At 33.4% G+C, this 19,881-nt stretch overlaps 3 protein-coding genes and 1 long non-coding RNA gene across 17 annotated transcripts; 1 reads left to right on the forward strand and 3 right to left on the reverse strand.

Annotated features, from left to right (window-relative positions):
- Positions 1-1,459: 1,459 nt before the first annotated feature.
- LOC133704679 (uncharacterized) lies at positions 1,460-4,466 on the reverse strand. Of its 2 annotated transcripts, XR_009844111.1 has the most exons (3): positions 4,026-4,466; positions 3,367-3,533; positions 1,460-2,419 (listed from the first exon to the last, which is right to left on the reverse strand). It is a non-coding gene; the product is annotated as an uncharacterized LOC133704679 (long non-coding RNA). The 2 variants fall into 2 exon arrangements; XR_009844109.1 differs by having other exon boundaries at positions 3,367-4,466.
- Positions 4,467-4,736: 270 nt separating this feature from the next.
- LOC133697372 (nuclear cap-binding protein subunit 1-like) lies at positions 4,737-8,027 on the reverse strand. Of its 13 annotated transcripts, XR_009842859.1 has the most exons (7): positions 7,834-7,999; positions 7,378-7,449; positions 6,841-6,972; positions 6,516-6,582; positions 5,988-6,021; positions 5,526-5,738; positions 4,868-4,999 (listed from the first exon to the last, which is right to left on the reverse strand). XR_009842859.1 is itself a non-coding variant. In XM_062119897.1 (6 exons), exons 1-6 carry the CDS (start codon positions 7,846-7,848, stop codon positions 5,714-5,716), a joined length of 345 nt encoding a protein of 114 aa, XP_061975881.1. In that variant the 5' UTR covers positions 7,849-7,999; the 3' UTR covers positions 4,868-5,713. The 13 variants fall into 13 exon arrangements, 6 of the variants coding, with proteins under 6 accessions (XP_061975905.1, XP_061975881.1, XP_061975860.1 ...); XR_009842864.1 differs by lacking the exon at positions 5,988-6,021 and having other exon boundaries at positions 4,737-4,999; positions 5,526-5,704; positions 6,841-6,875; positions 7,834-8,026; XR_009842867.1 differs by lacking the exons at positions 5,988-6,021; positions 7,834-7,999 and adding an exon at positions 7,630-7,827 and having other exon boundaries at positions 4,737-4,999; positions 5,526-5,704; positions 6,841-6,875.
- Positions 8,028-10,279: 2,252 nt separating this feature from the next.
- Positions 10,280-11,263, forward strand: LOC133700200 (protein GAST1-like). The gene is made up of 4 exons (XM_062123745.1): positions 10,280-10,476; positions 10,571-10,621; positions 10,720-10,753; positions 10,859-11,263. The coding sequence occupies exons 1-4, from the start codon at positions 10,408-10,410 to the stop codon at positions 11,038-11,040; spliced, it is 336 nt and encodes a 111-aa protein (XP_061979729.1). The 5' UTR covers positions 10,280-10,407; the 3' UTR covers positions 11,041-11,263.
- A 1,696-nt stretch (positions 11,264-12,959) lies between these two features.
- LOC133691967 (pseudouridine-5'-phosphate glycosidase) lies at positions 12,960-18,218 on the reverse strand. The gene is made up of 13 exons (XM_062112602.1): positions 18,043-18,218; positions 17,879-17,975; positions 17,509-17,619; positions 16,621-16,703; positions 16,040-16,099; positions 15,873-15,933; positions 15,504-15,610; positions 15,349-15,426; positions 14,667-14,712; positions 14,443-14,563; positions 14,261-14,346; positions 14,024-14,107; positions 12,960-13,312 (listed from the first exon to the last, which is right to left on the reverse strand). The coding sequence occupies exons 1-13, from the start codon at positions 18,118-18,120 to the stop codon at positions 13,299-13,301; spliced, it is 1,026 nt and encodes a 341-aa protein (XP_061968586.1). The 5' UTR covers positions 18,121-18,218; the 3' UTR covers positions 12,960-13,298.
- Positions 18,219-19,881: the final 1,663 nt, after the last annotated feature.

Consider the following 19,881-nt stretch of genomic DNA (forward strand, 5'->3'; position numbering starts at 1 on the left):
ATCTCTTTATGTATATATTTCATTTTCAGTTTTGATTGACAGGTACTATAATTGACAACACTTCAGTAGTATTTGGTATGCTGGACAATATTAATTAAACTGGATTGAATAGGACTGGATAAATAATTGTCTTGTCCTATATTTGGTGTGTTTTGAATTGAACTATACAATTTATCTTATTTTATGTTTAATAGATACTAGAAAAGCATCGGTTGACATGAGATTTAGACTAGTCTTGGTTTAAGAAAAAATAGAGGAATGATTAATCTAACTCAACCCGATCAAAAACTTAGGTCAACTTGCAACCCGATCAACCTGAGATAAAACATAAGTAAAAAAATCTATTATATATATATATATATATATATATATATATATATATATATATATATATATATTGGTCAAAATGAGGCTACTTTGATTTTTTTTTTAATTTGGGTTAATCTAGGCTGACCATCATGACCTATGACTTCGACTTTATCCTGGGTTGACCTTTTAGCTGAGATTTAAAATTATAATAATAATCATTTTTATTCTTATGTTGAATCGGGTTAATGGTCAACCCGAGTCTTGCCCTAGGTCGACCCCCAAATAAGGCTTTAGAATTATGATAATAATTATTTTTATCATTATGTTGACCCCAATCAATGGTCAACCAGGCACATGACCAAGGTCTGGCCCTAGGTAGACTCCCAAGTCGGGTTTTAAAACTATAATAATAACCATTTTTATCCTTATGTTGACTCGGGTTAATGGTCAACTTTACTCGTAATCTAGGTTTGGACCCGGGTTGATTTCCGAATTGAGTTTTAAAATTATGATAATAACCATTTTTATCTTAACGTTGACTCGGGTCAATGATCAACCCAACTCGTGACCCGAGACTGGCCTTAGGTCAACCCTTGAATAAAATTTTAAAACTATAATAATAATAATTTTTCTTTTTACATTGACTCGAGTCAATGGTCAACTCAACCCCTGAGTCGGGTTTTAAACTATAATAATAACCATTTTTATCGCTACATTAACTTGGGTCAATGATTAACCCGAGTCGTGACCCAAGTTTGGTCTCGGGTCGACCCCCGGATCGAGTTTTAAAACTATGATAATGATCTTTTTTATCCTTACATAGACCCAGTTCATTGATCAACTCGACCCGGGCCTAGTGTCGGGTCGACCTCAAATCAGATTTTAAAACTATGATAATAACCGTTTTTATTCTTATGTTGACCTAAGTTAATGATCAACCCAACCCATAACTCAAGTTTTGCCCCGAGGCAGGCTCCTAGTTGGGTTTTAAAATTATGAAAATAACTATTTTTATTCTTATATTGACCCGGATCAACTAGTTTAACTTTTACATAGAGAATTTGACAAACTTGTCCTACCTTTTATAATGGAAAAAAATTTCTATATTATATCAACCTTGAACAGGACAAAAATTGGTGGACTAAACAACTTCACAAAAAAATTATCATATATAATCTATCATTATCCAGCATAAAAATACTACCATCATGTGCATCTTTCTTCCCCACCTTCCTTTCCCTTTCCCTAGCATACAATGTTTTGCTGAGGCACCGCCTTCACATTTGGTCTCGACTCTCAAGTGCTTTCTTTGAATCAAACGCACAACGACATTTTCGACCCGAATTCGATCAAACGTTAGGTGATTTACCACTGTCTAAGTGTAATAGAATATAATCATTATTGGCCAACATTCAGCTTGAACGAAAGCAAGGCTGAGAAGCCAATTTTATTGTCCTCCGCATACAGCATGCGCGCAGCTCTCCCTGTTACTCGAAAGGATTTTGTAGTATTTTCCCCTTGCAACTATGCGACCTGATACTGTACATCTCAAGACAAGAAAGCGTAAAATCGTGATTGATTGTTTCACATTATTTGAAAACCTTTCATGCTTTCATTCAGTTGTAATGCACTAAAAAAAATAATGTGGATAAAAAGGCTCATCATGCTTTCTGATACTACCGCAGACCTGACACTCCACCCTTGACAACATGACAGAGGACACGTTAGTTAGGTAAAAGGTAGGTTCCAAGAATTTGTCGTCGCGGCAACTCATGATAAAATGACCCCTAATGAATATATAACGAGGAGACATGTGAAATCAAACACCGAAACTGGCCTCAATCACGAAACCAGGCTGACAGCAATAAATTACAAGCAGTTAAACGACGAAAAGGCAGACAAGACGGCATCAGCTGAAAGTGAGCATTTCACTACAGTTTCAACAGGGTAAATACAGTAGAATGGATAACTGACCACAACGAGAAGCGAGATGTTTGTTACCGGCGGAGATCGATTATCATAAGCATTAGAGTGCGAAAGGCCTTGGAGCAACCAACAATTGATAGATAGCATTCGCCGTACAATAAGTTCATTGCAACCTGAGGGAGAGCTGTGCCAAAAACACAATGAGGAAACAAGCAACATGAACGATAAGACGAGGTACGGATATAGGATGCAATTTCAGAACGATAAAATTTTGCAATTCGAATCAATTTTTGCTTATTAAAAGCATGAAAAGACTCATTTGAATTCATGCAATGCACTCCGTGTTTACCTCAATAAAATAATTATTAAACTCTTAAAGTTGCATATCAATTATGATATAGAATAACTCGGCTTAATAATAATATGCAAGTTTATTAATAGTATAGTATCACGCCTTAAATAACAAATATATTATTTATTTTTAGAATATCAATCCCATATCTTTTACAAAAGAAAAAACTCTCATCAACTAAAGATTCTTATCCTTCATCTCTCATCATTTAAATTCGTTTCTAAACTTTAATCAAATTCATCACATTTATAATATCTTGATTTTTTCTTTGCAATGTTTGAGATAATTCATTTGTGATTCCTAGTATATTTTTCATCAAATACAAATTGAAAAAAAAAAAATTATATCAAGTCAAAGTGCATAAACTTCGTTCATTTGCTCTAAATTTACATCTTTTTCAACAATAACTTTAAGCACATCAATAACAAAGGCAAATAATACAATTAGATTTACCAAAAATCCATAATATGAGTCTCAACATGTATCACCGGCTCTTTGAAGTATATTTCTTGATGTAAACCTTGACCATTTGAAATGTCACCATTATAAAATGCTTCAACTATTTTGCAATGTTGCTTCTCATGAAAAAGATTTTTTTTCTTGAATGAGACTCCCACAACATTTGTCAAACTAGAAACCACATTGAATAACAAAGCAATATGAGCATGGTTTTTTTGTCACACCAATAAGTATTAGTTGCAATTGATAGGCAAAACAATGAATATAATATGTAAATGGATCCTCCTTCATTGTCAAAGTTTTCAAGCCATTAAATTCACCTTGCATGTTACTAGCTCCATCATAACCTTTCTTTTCCACGCAAATGTGATATATTAAGCCCATGTAAGGTAAAAAAATGCCTCAATTGCCTCCTTAAGTGATAGAGCGATTGTGTTTTTAACATGCACAATATCAAGAAAGCATTCAATAAAACATCCCTTCGCATCTACATAGCATAGAATAACAATCATTTTCTTTTTAACTGATACATCACGAAGCTTATCAATTAAAATAATGAAGAACTCACGACCAAAATCATTCAAGATGATATTAGTGGTTTCTATTGCAACATGTACAATATCTTTTTGAATGCCATGAGCTATATTTTTTAGATTTTCATGAGATTTTTTTAAAACAACATCTTTGATTCCTTGATTATGAGCCATAAGAAACCATAGAAGTTCAAGAAAGTTTCTTTGATTCTTTGAATCCTTAGATTCAGGACAAGCATGAAAAGCTAGTCTTTAACACAAAAGAAAATGAATATAATCAACAGTTATAATCAATCGAATTTGAAAATCTTTTTAAGTTTGATTTGAAATTCTGACATAAGCAACTTTAATGTGTTGCTTTTGATTAATTAAATCTTGGCATTTCCTCTAATCTTGGTTGTGAGCATTATTAGGACCTCCAAAATGAATCTCAAATCTTTTTTTACCTTTCCAATTCTAAATCTGATGCCAACAATATAATCTCCACTTGCTTGATTTCTCATAGTGGCCTATAAAAATAACAACATAAACAAAATGTCAAATCATTATCTTTGTTATACTCTAACCGATAACCATGCTCTTTGCACCAAATTGGATCAAATCATGATATATATTCCTATCTTTCTTTCAGGAAAATTTATAATCATGAGGTTGACAGAGATCTTTTTTACAAACTTGCTCTTCAAGCTTTGTCTCTATAATTAAAGATGATATTTAAAAAATTTCATAACCTAAAATAAAAAAAAATCATCTAAATTGAGTTTCGTATAACTTGTTTTTGATGAATTGCCTCCACTATTGTATCCTCGACAATTTTTTTTAATAACAAACTTATTCATGATTAGACAAATAATCTAATTAGAAAAAAATAAAAAATACACATCAATACAAAAAGTAATTTAAACTATTAGATAATATTCATTTCCTAAAATATTTTTGATAAATCTCCATGTAAAAAAACAAATAGATTCACATAATATTCTTTTCCATTCAATAAAGGAAGAGAATTTGAAAAGTAATCGAAATATGTAAAGAGTAAATTCCAATTTTGAATTTTAAATAAAATAAATAAGAGATTATTAGAATATAAATTGAATTGACTCTTGATATTTTTATCCAATTTAAAATTCTACATCATTACCCAACAAGATACCAAATGAGAGGAAGAAAGGATGATCATATTAATGAATTATACGCCATTATTCAATTTTGAATTCTACATCAAATAAATAACGTAACTAGGGAAGAGAAATAAGAGATGAATTTGACATTAATTTAAGAAAGAAAATAAATAAATAGATTCACATAATTTTCATTTTCTTTGTTGCTCAATATCCATTAAATAAACCATCCATTGAGGAACAAAAGCACATCCAGCAAGTGCTCTTCTACAATCAAGCGATCGAATTGGCTGCATATCCTGTTATCCAAATAAACAGGGAAATGCAGCTTAAATTGTTTTTACAAGAACAAGCAAAACTAAATGTAGCACAAAATAGACTACAATATTCTGGTTTCAATACTTGCAGTCCCACTGTCAATTGTTATGTGATAATGGGAAAACCTCTGCTTGCATAACTCACACGAAATACAGGCAGGTTAACAACGAAACTCATACAGTCTCCTTCCTCTTTTATCTCCCATGTCCAAGACAGATTTGATGGAAAAGGTCAGGTGCAAAGTAAGGTACTGATGTAAAGCAGGGGTCAGATGCTAAAGGGAAACATTCAATTCCCGTCTGAAGGTCATCTTTATAATGCTTAAAAAAATCACAACAGTTATATATGCATCCCAGAAGAGAGTGTTTCTGTTGGTTGAGAGGAGGGGGGGGGGGGGTGATTACCAGCTCCAGAACCAAAGCAAAACCGTACAGGATATATAGAGATCAAAGAATGAAAATGTTGATATATCAAATACAAGCATCCACAATATGAATCATATGGTACCTCCGTTTTACTGGCAGGAAATATATTAAGCCTGCGTATCCTTTGAGGATACTTTAACTCTGCATCGTGCTTGTGCTTCTGTTTACCATAAAGTACCCCGGAAACTTCTGGAAGCGGCTCGGGTTGCTCTGGAGTGTTAATGGGACCAAACTAATAAGTCTTCCCAGCAAACAGCTGAGCTTCAAAGTTCAAACAAGAGATGAGGTCTGGGTACTGGAAAGTGTAATGTGGCAGGAGTTATAACCATGAAAAAAAATAAAGGAGCGTATAGACACCTTATGAATGCAGAATAAAAAATATTGCATTTAATGAAAGAAAATAACCACATAATATAATCACAAATTTTCACAATACATTAAGAAGACATCATAAATGAAATAGTCTTTCAATGTTATCAAGCTTTCAGTGAAGGCCATCAGTTAGGAATTACTCCAATTCATTAACTGGTGTGAGAGCACGAACCTGACAGTCATCCATTTTGAATAAAATTTTCTGTCTGCAATGAAATTTGTTATGAATAAAAATTCTCATAAATAAGCAAATTTCATAACAATAGGTTAAAACCAATTTCAACTGCATTGATCTTAATTGAAATTCTCTCAGGAGTTATTAAGCACCCTTTTTTCATATACAATGGCATAGAAAACGAGTAGAATTTAACCTCAACCACCCTCCCCTGGGTCCAGTAAAAAAGAACAAGATGGATAAAAAGGGTTCATTATTTTCTAGCTGAAGGCAAACACTGATATGATTTTATTAGACTAGAAAGATCTATTTGTAATTTTTTCTTCCAGGGAAGCCATATTTTCCTTCCTATCTCATCATTTATACAGTTAAATATTCACCACCATCATGATCTGAAGAACAGTTATCTGAGGACAATAATAGCATTAACACAATAAACAGAAAATATAGTTGCTGATATCAAAAATGACAAATGCAAGAAAAGTTTGAGACACGAAATAAACCCAAAGAATACTGATAGCTTACCACTGTCAACTTTCCATCCATTGCCACATAGTACTTGAATCCGACCCCATAAATCTTCCAAGAAATCCTGAAGAAAACATAAACAATCAGTGTTGAGATAGGAAAGAAACAAGCACAATTCAAAGAATTAGAAAGAATATTGCATTGAATACATTGAAGAACATAAAGATCGATTCCTGCTTTCAAAAAAAAAATATCTGTAGAAAGGAGCCAATTTTTTCCATAAATGCATCTGTTATTTCTAAATGGTTAAGATGCACCTGTTTTTACTTTTGCAAATATGTGATAACAACATAAGAGAATACTAATAATAGAGAAACAATACCTTCTCGACAACATCACTCCCAGATTCATCATCATCTTCAAAAAAAGACAAACCGGTGTCAGAATTATGCTTTTTGATGCTCAAATATGCTTCTATACCAATCATGACACTCTCAATCTCTTCAGGAACTTGCTGCATGTAGATGTGGTGTTAGCAATTGGGAGAGAGAGGGAAGTATCACATGTGATATTGAGTACCCTTAACCAAAGACTGGATGAGTATATACAAAATAGGGTAGGGAAATAAGTAAAATTACAACAGAGCACAGAGACATTCTGCAAACTAGTGCTGATATGCAGTGACACCAGAAAAAAAAATAACTCCCTCTTCATAATATTTTGTGATAGTATCAGGCAACTGAAACTCTTATTTGAAGAAAGAACTGCACATGATGGACATTGAACAATTAGTAAATGCATGCCAACAAACTTGCACAAACCCTAAAGAACATATAAGCATTTAGATCTGATCAGGTTACCAGGAGCACAACAAAATGAACTGGTATAATAACAGCCTGTTCAGGCCAGGTATGCTCACCTGAAAATTATCTTGAGTTGTCTCCACCATTTTCTTCACGAAGTCCTCATTCTCAGAGTTCAGTAAGCCAACCTGTGAGAGAGAGAGAGAGAGAGAGAACAGAATAAGCAGGTGGATTCACTGTATTTGCAATAAAGCTTCTCCTTATTAAGCATGTAAATCACAAGGGCACCCAATTCGACAAGGTACAAATCCAGACAGAATCAAAAGGAAATATGCAGAACAGAAAACAACGAGATCTATATTCTCTACAAGTAACATTGCATGTTGTGGATGTTCTTGACATTTATTGGGGCTTAGTGACCAAAGAGTCACCTGGCATAGAAAACTCAGAAGACAATGAGTTTTATGCTAAACATGATCACAATACACCAAAATATCATATAGAAATATTGAAATGAGATAAAAATAATATAAAAAATCAATTATGATAAAGCGATATTTCTTTCCCTTTACAATGAATTTGTGCATTCACGAGTTCAACCACTGAACTAGAAATCAATTATGAATTTGTGCATTCACGAGTTCAACCACTGATCTCGTGCATCAATTTATCCAAGAGAACATGTGGGGTAATCATGTTAATGCGATTCTTGGGAGTTGAGATTCATTAACCCAACAAAAATTTACAATTTAACTCAACAAAAACCTTATATTAGAAAGTCAAAAATTATATACAATTGATCATTTATATTCTATGTTTATAACAAGACGTGAATGAAAAATATAAATCACAATAAAGTTGATTAATTATTTAAAAAGTTCGTAAATTCAATTAAAAATTTAGTATAAGAATCACTATACCACACAAAGATAAACAAAGCACACAATATGCAGCAATTTTAAAGAAAATTTCATAAAATAAAAAATAAATTTAACAATCGGTTTACATAGTAGAAAGCTAACTCTAAATTGACTTAACAGACTTAAACTTGATAAATAGACCTTAACATATTAAAAGCTCAAAATTACTAAAATAATAAAATAAAACATAACTTGAATAAACCCTTAAAGGACAGGCCTTAAAATAAACTAAAATATATATAAATAATAACCCAACTAATTAAAACAAGATTAAATTTGAATTACATAATTTATTAGCAAAATAAGTTAGAAAATTTATCATATATCATTGAAAAGATATATATATTCATTTTTTAATATAACTAAAATCACATTAAAATTTATTTTATAGTTATTTCGTCTAGAGTAAAGTTGAATTCGGATGAGAATTATCGAATCAATAAGTTAGATATTAAGGTGGATATCAAATGCATGTTAGCAAGAAGGAACATGAACTGCATGTACAATGCCCACGGTATCCCATAAACCACAGTGAAGAAAGAGGGGTATTTTTGAAAAAAACATTTTTTTATTTAGAGTTACTATAGCAAATCATAAAGTTTTTTGTTTTTTTCTCATTTGTTATTATTATCATTTGAATTGTATTTAGAATTGAAATCAATATCCTCACAGAATTAATTTCCAAACAGATGAATGATTTAACATTTAGAATTGAACTTGCATTACTCATTGTCAGAGATCAGACGATGAACTTTTCAACTTGTGCTAATTCTTCTTCCGAGCTTTGGAAACAGAAATCAAAGTTCCTATACCATTCAGAGTATGGTCTGCTATATTTGTCGTCTGTGACCAAAATGTATTCTTGTGTTATATTAATTGATGTTCTTGATTGAGTCTTTCTTTGCTTGAAAATGATCATCCACAGCTATCTTTTTTTTTCTCCCTCTTTTACTTCGATCTGTTCATATGATGTCATTATTTACCCCGCAGCGGAGTGCGGGTAACTGACAAGCATCAACTAAAACCAAAACTAAGTATATATTCTCTCCAGACAATCTTAAGAATCTAAAGGTGTTCGAAATCATTTAATTAAATGTTAATTTCAATATTATAACTCAAAAAAAATAAGAAAGAAAGACAAACGCCCTTAATCATCTAATCTATCCTTAACATTTCTGGAACCAACTGTTAAAACTGAATAAATTTGTCGGTAAAGGTTTTATTGAAACCAAATGAAGCGCAGGGTAAACTCTACAGTTCGTCGGCAGGAGTTTCAATTATTCTGTGTCTATAGCTCAACGTAAAAGAAGTTCTTTAACGTGGTGGAGCCAGCAACATGGCATTTAACGAGGGCGTGAGAGCTACCTCCGTACTAAGCCTTTAAATGCAGTTCTGGATGATGATGATGATGATGATAAATAAAGAGCCCTAAAACAACAGTAGCAGAAGAGAAGAGAAAGGATGACATTGATGACGATGAGTTCTGCGAGAGCAGCATTTTGTGGTTCATATAACTTTCTCATGGCGGGTCCCAAAGAAGAACAGGGGGCATGTTATGGGCACATGCTTACCGGGCCTGTGGTGAGTGGTGACCTAGTTGCTTGCAAATGCACATGGAATACGGATACCTATGACCCCACAGTGGCAACTGTGACTGGCCCATCTGTCTACCGTAAAGTTCATATATATCCTCTGCCCGCAATTTTTTTTTTCTTCTTTTTTCCGAAGTTCGGTTGGTTGTACATTGATTTTATTTTTATTTTTTGGCATATTCTTGGATGAAATTCTCGGATAGTAAGATTAAATTTCTTTCCAATGAAGGTCTGTGTGACTGCTGTGTAAATTGCGAGGGCGGCAAGTGATGAAGATAAGCTTCACGGTGGCAGCAAGATAAAGGTCAGAGAAAAATAGAAGCCCAACCACAATCCAACGTATCGCTCAGTGAACGAGAAGGGCTGCGTTTCTTTTTTTATGAAGGGTACATCTGTCATTTGCTAATAAAGGAAAGAAAACCATAGCAATGCTATCTTGTGATTCTCTCCTCTTCTGTTCCCACACAAAAAAAATCCTGAACGAGTTTATATATCCACTGAGCAATAAATTCAGCCAGCCGACAGGCCCGGCAGGCAATTGCCTATAAATGCCATTGCTTTCCACCATAGCTCGACACCATCCCATCCCATCCCAACTCACTTGTTATACTGTTCATTTATCCCCGCCAAGAAAATGGGCAAATCAAGCATTGCCATTTTTTTATGCTCTCTGCTGGTGCTTGTTCTGCTAGGACAAAACCAGGTAAGGATCCACAACGCTGTCTCTTTTGTCTTTCAAGAAATTCTTGCTTCAATTTGCGTTAATGCTAATGATCATATTGAACTGGATTGTCCAGGCTCTTAAAACACCAATCTCAGCTTCACAGCCACAACGACAGGGTGCAATGGTGAGACTATATGTAGCACTTAAAAAGTGCCCTTCTTCAATCCATGAAGTGCATGATATTGTATTATTTCAAAGCTAACTCCTTTCTGGGTATTGCAGTATGGGGCCACTCAAGGCAGTCTTCGTCCTCAGGGTGAGCTGCCTTTTCTCTTCGTTGCTTTCCAATTTTCTTGAGTTTAACCCATGCGAGCTAGGTAGCTGGCAAAACTGCCGCTGATTCACGAATTGTTGTGGACAGAATGTGCACCAAGGTGCACCACCAGGTGCTCAGCCACAGCATACAAGAAGCCATGCTTGTTCTTCTGCCAAAAGTGCTGTGCAAAGTGCTTGTGTGTGCCTCCCGGCACGTATGGGAACAAACAGTCTTGCCCTTGCTACAACAACTGGAAGACCAAGAGAGGAGGGCCCAAATGCCCTTGAAAATTCATGTTTCGACTGGACCGTCCCCTTCCAGCTGCAGCTTACTCAATTTATTAGTAATCGCTATATATGTAACCAGTCAGCAAGTCATTTCCCTTCTTACCATATATATACCCTATTAACTTGCACCTCTTATTATATGTCATTAGAATTAAAAATGTAGCCTGGTTGGAAATTCTATGAGGCTGACATCGTTATATATATTTTTGTCCTTTTTTTTTAATCTATAGTAATTTATTGGGGTTTTTTTTTTTAAGATAACGAAATTAATTTCGTAAGAAAAAAAAATTATAGATTGCATGTTCCTTGTGTTTGCAAGCTTGTTACACCAGAAGTGGAAAGGTTAGTTTATTATTATATATTTAGGGTAAATAAATCATTCAGCTCTTAAATAATTAGTGAGTTCTTCGATATATCAACTACGTCTTAATTTGTATAATATCAAGATTTTCATGATTTTCCTTAATAAAAAGAATTTCGTCTAAATTCACAAAATTATATTTTCCACTTTCAGATCACCTTCCAGTTACATGAAGATAGAATTAGAGAAAATTCAAAATTGATTATAATATTTTAAGAAATAAAAAAAATACTATAAAATTATATTCTTCTATACTATATTAATCTCCCAAATTTCATTTTCCTTGAAAATTAATCTCTCTCTCGTGCTGAAAACTGACAATCTTGAAAATCAATTTCATTTCATTTGAGAAATTGAGTTGCCATTTTCTACAATAATTATTGCGTCCAAATAGAAAATACAGAACATAAAGCTTCTTTAAGCAGTTGTTCCCCCTTTTAACCTTACATCTTCGTCAATTTTACACTAAAAAAATTGGGAAATCACGGTACGGAAATCACTAATATTAGAATGTCGTTAACAAAATCACTAATAGTGTAAAAATGTTGCTAATCAGCCTTAATTAATACCATAATTTCTGATAGGTTCACACCAGAAGCAAGTCTTTGCAAGTTGATTGACTGTGAACATGAGCTTTGCAGGAGAGAGGGTTGCTTGTATTTGTTTTTAACAGAGAAGGGATGAGGGTGACATTGGTTTAGAAAATCAAAAGCCAAAGTCGCACCAACTCTCCAGTTTCCGGTGAAAGGCAAATGGGTTCAACTTCCAGTGCTTCAACAAGAACACTGGAATTTAATTGATGTTACGGTTTAGCATCATAATATCAAATAACATCAAATAATTATTGTAGTTCAAAAATATAATATAAATTACATATTGGTTTTTCAAACCGTGACATTATTCAAATGTTACGGTTTTTGTGATATCTAAAAATATGTTATTCAACCAGAATTTTTTTGATGCTATGTTAATTCATTATACATACACACACACACACACACTAATTGCCTAATTTATCCACGATTTTTCCAGAATGAGTAATGAAAGCAAAGATATATAAAAAAAAATAAACACCCTCAGGGATTTGGACAACTTTCTCTTTTAATATAGTTTGATGATGGGGAATTCGAATTCGCACAACGTAATGGTGAAATAAGTGGCTTCCTGTCTATTAACTTCACATGTTTTTATCAGTTTATGGGCTTCCCAGGAAAAAAAAAAAGCTGCTAGTCCTCTGTTACTGATAATGATGAAACCAATCTATTAGAGTTTAAAATTTATTTGGTTTGATTTCTTAGTTGGATTCTCAGGGCATTTCTTTAGGGTCAATCTCAAGGATCTCAGCTTTCAGGGGCAATTAAAATAGAACTTCCCAAATATACATAAACAGATGATTAGGGTTCTAAATGAAACTGCCCTTTGAGTTGCAATCCCCAGCAACGTTAACTTTAGTCCGAAGTATGTGTGGTAGCGAAATCAATTAGACTTATATATATATATATATATATATATATATATATCAAGTAAAAATGTAAAAGAGAGAGAATGAGAGGGAAGGTAGAAAAGACAATAGATTCCTGCTTTCAGGAAAGCCCCAATTAAATAATGCATTTTTCCTCAGGATTCCTATGAAAGGTACGAACCCCTCGCGCCTAAAAAACTTCCACCCCTCCCCCTCCAAGGTTAAATTTTAACCTCCTTAACCCCCCTACCAAAAGCATCCTGGGACTTAAATAGCAACTGACCTAAAACGTCCTAGCTGTAAGTTCTCAATCAGCTTTCAACTTTGATCACCTGACGTGACACCATGTGCATGCGTTAGTGAAGGAGGAGTCCGACTTTCCAATTTGCAAAGATGATTGGTTGCCACATGAGGCCAATTTCGAGAGCATGGGGTTCACTCAGCATCTCCTGCAAAAAAATCAGACATCAATTAAAATTATCACAACTGACAGCCAAACTAGGGTCTGGAATGCATCGCCAAGGGCCACCAAGTCAGATGGAGAAGGAAATGGTGCAAAATATTATCTATCTAGAGGAATCTGAGATTCCTATAAGTTCAGTAACGCATTGCAATCTTTTACTATGCCCCAGTCCTTGCCTCCAAAAGTTTTCAGCATTCTTTTTACTTGTAATCATTTCAAAATGGAACAGGTACTGTTGCCTATACCTATTGTTAGTCACTCTTTAGAGAATGTCTTGGCTAACAATCAGAATCAAGTAAAAGATTTGTGAATAGCAATTGAAGAAGAATCCCCAGTAGAAGAAGGTGCAGCTATTACAGACTCGGTTCTTAAAGAATAAGCTGTGGTTGAGCTAGTGGGATAGTATTCATCTTCCTCTATCAATGTCCATTTCTTTTTCATTTACATCTGGGATGAGAAGCCACTTCCTCAACAGTTAGCTTCTACCACTCACTCCTCTTTTTAGCTCTGCTACTTGAAGAACTAAATGGCAAAATGCAAGAAAAAAATGATAAAGGAAAGCACAAATAATAATGGCAACCTTACAGTCAAGCTGATCGAGAGAAAGACAAACAAGGTTATACAGACCCAGAAATGTTGGGTATTTCCTCTTTTTTTTGTACTTTTTACTAAGAAATCAACAAAACATCAAGATTACCTCTATTAGAATGTTCTTTTAGCTGAGCAAGGGCTACTGCAATCTTAGCACCAACAAGTGCATTATTCTTCACAAGAGCAATGTCTGAGCTTGAGTTAAGATCAACTTCACATTATCACAACAACAGTGAAATTATGAAAATGAGCAGAGCAAGATTATTTATATGTCAAGTTCGTGGCCGCAAAATAAAACTTCCAAAATTTGAATATCAGGTGTTAAGAACAAGAGAAAGGATACTAGATGCCAGTGAGGCTCCTCCAGTGAGTTCGTTCACTTTTGCAAGCAAGAATGGAGTTTCAGCATTGCCAGTTATATTCTTGTCCCTATGGATCCAATTCCATTAATGTAAAACTTAAAGCAAAATAGATAATAAATAGCAAAAAAAGTTGAAAACAAAATGGAGCCAAGAAGTTTCCAACCTAGCTTCTCTAAGGGCAATTTGTATAGAAGACTCGATTAAGCCTCCAGAAGCTGAGTGTTCCTTGGGGATTGGAACTGCAATTAGAATTCCAGATCCAAGCTTAAGTTTCAAGTTTGCATCTGCATTTAACAAAGAAAGGAAGCACAGTTACTCATGATTATTCTCATTCTTACATGGGTTGAGGGTGGAATAAAGGTAAATTGATCAAACTTTTTCACTTGCCTATTAGCCGAGCACAGTCATCTGGGGTGTCAACACGACAATGTACCTGTATTATTTGTCATAAATCAACAAGAAAAATTCATTAGATCATATGCGATTGCATGTTAAAAAGAAAACTTGCAGACACAATGTATTAATGCAGTGTAAAAGCAACATTTTTTATGGCCACAGGCTTTTTCACGAATGCAGTATTATTTTCAGATGCATGTGTCTTTTGTGTTTCTCTTGTATAAAGCCCATCACAAGATTTATCAATCTTTTTTGGGTTCATCTTGTGTATACCCCATGTCCTAGGTTCTGATCCTTGAAAATCTTGATAAAATTGGACTTAAGCAGACCAAAGTAGCCTAAAATATGGTAGACTAGACCCTGCTATTGTAACTGGTAGGTGCAGTGAGCACAACCAATATGGTTGATTTGGTCCACCTACACCAGTCTAGTACCCGTGTAAGCACACTTGAACCATTATTTGTATCTCAGATTGAAAGAAACAGTACAAATTCAAGGGACCATAACATGGTGGGGATTTTTTCCTCAGACAGATAATATTAGGGAAAGTCATCAGGTGGTGCAATCCTAGAAAGTGGGCATACATTGTAGCCAAACCTAACAGATTTAACGATACTTGCGTTTTGCAAATTGCAGCTTCAAAAGAAGTATCAATTCATGAGAATGGGTGTACCTTGCAGCCACTTCTCTCTGTGAAAAATGCCGGAAACTCATTGGTCTTATAAGCAGCAACACAAACGCCCTGAGTCTCCTGTATTTTTAAAACTGATATGAGCATCTGAAATTGAATTGCTTCCAAAGTTACATGGGGTGAAAAAGGTGGTGTACCAAATATTCTAGGGTTCTGGGAATATCTAATATAGATTTTACTCCAGCAGAGATTACTGCAACTGGAGTCCTGCCAAGCTCTGTAAGATCAGAAGATATATCCATTGCTGCCAAGAAAACATGAGAAAAATGTATGTCAATTCCAGCAATCAAATAAGGTTTCATGAAAATCACCCCTGTTCTTCCAGACCAGAAAGAAGTTCGCCTGTATGGTCAGCAATGGATTAGTAGTGGATGTGTGTTCTAAACATCCCATGATCACAATGAACAAGTCATGAGCATTGGGTGCTCCCACTACACGACACTGCTACTAATGCTAGGCCAACCACATCACCAAGATATAGATGGAAGCTGAATTATGGAACTTACTTTGTTCACCATGTCTATGTACTCCCCCAATTCCCCCAGTTACGAAAACATGGATACCAACCTGTATGGGTTAACAAGTAAAACCCACATTAGGAACACATTTGAACCATACAACAAAGCTGTTTATTTGCAGCAAAAAGTATAAGAATTTGAAACAGAGAGATCACCATGGAAGCAAAAAACATGGTTGCGGAAACAGTAGTAGCACCATTCCCTCTGTTAGCCACCTAAAAAAAGTAAAAACAAGCATGTAAAGTTAGCTGCAACACTGAACAAGCAATCAAATATTACAGCGCTGGTTTAAGGATTCCATATGTCAAACATGTAAGGAGTAACAGAGCAATGAGCACAGGAATTACCCAGGTTCCAAAATAATATTACTCCTACATGTGCTTAAAATCTCCATAGGCAGTTGCTCCGAGATACATCTTTTTAGCTAACAAACTTATTACTTAACTAATTCTTAGCAATCAAAATTTACTGTATAAAAATCAATGAGAAATTAATTTACACAACTGGTTGACTTCTTTGTCATGAGATCTACCTTGATCAACAAACAAGGTGCAACCAAAAGTTGCTTGCAGCATTATTGACCTAGCACATTGATACCAGATCAAAACATTCCCTCAAGTGCACAATAACAAAAAGGAGAGAAACTACTCAAAGCTACATTGCAGTTCTTTTATAAACTCGTATTACAAGAGAAAAAATGCATTCACAAAAGTGAGTCATATTCAAAGCTACTCACAACATGTGCAATGTCTCTCCGAGCAGTCTTTTGTGCTTTAGTTCCAAGAGTAGCAACTCTCTCTAGCTCTCCCATACTCAAACCTAAAAACATAATGAGCTTAGAAACAAGAGAAAATCACATTAAAACATGAGTAATTATCTTATGGGCAAAGCAACTTCATATCTTCCACAATTGCAGCAGAAAGGCCAGTGGAGAGAAGAGCAAAAGGCATATCCAACCCCCTTCAATCCCATCCCCAACCAATGCAAGCATAGCTAGGAGTCTAATACTGCTAGAAAGAGTTCATTATATGTCCTTGTAAGTTAAACTAAATGAAGTGAATAAGCATGACGTGCAGTATTTAAAACATAGAGCAAGAAAGCATCAACATAACCACCAATTATCCTTTTCTTATTAATCCAGAAATTGAGAGTTCTTATTGATTCTGTGACAACAGTCTATTCATTTAAAGTCCAACCCTCTAAACTTGCAAAGCCATTCTCTTATTTTACAGAATTGGTTAATATGCGCAGGCTCTAATTCCTAAAAGGTCTTAAATTTATTTAACATTTATCTTTAACAACTGGTCTGTAAGGATGTCTTCCTCAGGATCTAGCTAACATAATTGGCATGACAAATACGCAGAAAAAATTCCACTGGATTAATATAATTCCTAAATTATCTTCAGTCAATTTAATGATTTTACGTATTTGCTGTATTGAATGAACATGTGGCAAGTTTGCCAAAGTATTAAAAAATATCAGGAGAGATCTCTCCATCAACCAATTCATATGCTGCGATCCATTTTACTTTTACCAAATCAAGATCACTGCAGCACAGTGATGAAGGGAGCCTTCTCGTTACCATGCACAGAAAATGAAAATAGAGAATTTAGCATGAAAATACCTATGCAGGGTACACCATCCAAAATGGCAACGGTGGCAGGAACTGCTCCATTCTCCCTCACAATTGCCTCCACCTCCTTCGCTGTTTTCAAGTTTTTAGGATAAGGCATACCTGTCCATAACTTAAAACCATCAGAAGCCATAGCATGCAATAGCAATACCCAGAACGTATTTTACAAAATATATGCGAAAAATTGAAAGAACGCTGAGCACTTCTATATCTCATCTCACGCAATACTACTGCACTGTAAAACCATGGACTTGATACAGGAAAACGGGAAATCAAATGAAAATAAATTGCACACCCAGAATTAGAAAAAAGGTTTAAAATTTAACAAAAATAATAAGTTGAGGAATATGAAAAGGGATACCATGAGAAATAATGGTGGATTCTAAAGCAACAACAGGATGCCCAGATGAAAGAGCTTCAGCAACCTCTGGAGATAGCTTCAGCAACCCCTCTTGAATCTAATAATAATACCATTAAGTATATAAAACCAACTGATAAAAATAAAAAAGATGGTGAATATCTTGCCTTGGAGTTTGATTGTGGAGGGTGAAGGTGCCTATGTAAATTCGATAATCTTGACAGAGCTGATGACGAAGACTCCATTTTTTTATTTTTATTTTTTGTCCAAGAAAGTGAGCAGAAGGAAAGAAGAGGAGTTTGGTGTTGGTTGCGTCTACTGAAGGTCGGTCAAGAAAATCCAAATGGCCAGATAGATAGGTCCTCTTTGTGTTTGTTTTTTTCTTCTTTGGTCCTTTTTACCTCTCCATGTCCATGAATAAATAATTTTAATGTTTAGCTTTGTCTACTTTCAATTTTTTTTTCTTTTTGAAATATTTTTATTCTTCCTTTTTCTTTAATCTTATTTTATTTTTTAAATATTTCTATTCTATAAATTATAAAGGGAGTTTTTCTTTTTAATCGGAATCAAAGGAAGTGTTTTTTAATTTATTCTATCAAACATTTTTTTTTATTATATTCTATCAAGCAATATAAAACAGTTACTAACTAGATTAGAGCTCATGCTATGGTGGAGTCTGTATTATTTTTAAGTTAAATATTTAGATGTTGTTGGTATATTTTATTTAATTTAATAACTCGAATTATAGTTCTAACCAATTAAATAAGCTAACTATATTTTAATTATACGAGAAAGAAACAAAAAGACAATAATAGCAAATAAAAAAACATATATGTAAAAAATAACAAATCAATAAAAACAAAAATAAATAAAAAAAATAGCATGCTATCAACTTGGATTGAATAATAAAATTAAAAACAATAAAATTTTTATAAAAAAGTTAAAGGAAAAAAGTAAAAAAACATCATAAGAATAAGGATCAAATTAAAAACATTAATATATGATCATAAAAAATTGAACATGTAGATTTTTTTCAACTCTTTTTTTACATAAAAATCATAAATGTAATTTGAAGAATGTATGCACGAATACAATTAATAAATCACAAATCATTGTGTAAATAAATAAATAAAATAATAATTAATGATAAATAAAAACATAATTAGAAAAATTAAGAGACCAATATAAATCAAGATATTTAATATCATAATACAAGTCATTTATCTAGTTGTGCTTAATGAATTTATTTATAAAAATAAATTTATAATAAAGATTGACACACACATAAAATTTATTGAATAAAATAAAAGGAAAAAAAAACATTATGCAAGGTTGCATATATTAAAAAAATTATAAAAAATATTTAATTTATATAAAATATATATAAAAAAATTACAAATAAATCATAATAACCTATAAAAAAATTAACCTCATCCAATATAATTAAAAAATAATTGTTATTCAACAAAGGCTAAAAAACCCAAAAATATCATAGAGAAGAGATATTAATTAAAAAATTATTTAAAAAAACACATATAAAAAGCCATTAATATAAAAAATAATAAAAATTTTGAAAATAAAACAGCAATAAGGTTATGCGTTACTAGGCATAGTAGGTCAAGCGTAGTATGTGGTCTAATTAAGAAAAGACTCATGCGGCTTTTATTTTTTTTAGTTTAATGGGACCGACAACATGTTATCTAACATCCTAGAATCTGACCACTTGTATGCCTAGAAAAACAAGGTTTTTTTTACTCGAAAACACATTTTTAGTCCATTTTTTTACTTAAAACACCTAAGAAATATCTTAAAAACCTCGTTAAACTAATTCATTATCTCCAAAAATAGAAAAAAAAAACATCCTGAAACATGAAATCAACTCGAAACCAAAATCTTCCCAGACTCAGATATATTATGTTTTAAGTGTTTTGAATTAAAAAAAAACTTAATATCAACCCCCTTATCATCTGAAATATTTTGATACAAAAATCGACTGTTTTGGTAGT

Source organism: Populus nigra, chromosome 1 (genome assembly GCF_951802175.1).
Source record: "Populus nigra chromosome 1, ddPopNigr1.1, whole genome shotgun sequence".
NCBI classification, from domain to species: domain Eukaryota; kingdom Viridiplantae; phylum Streptophyta; class Magnoliopsida; order Malpighiales; family Salicaceae; genus Populus; species Populus nigra.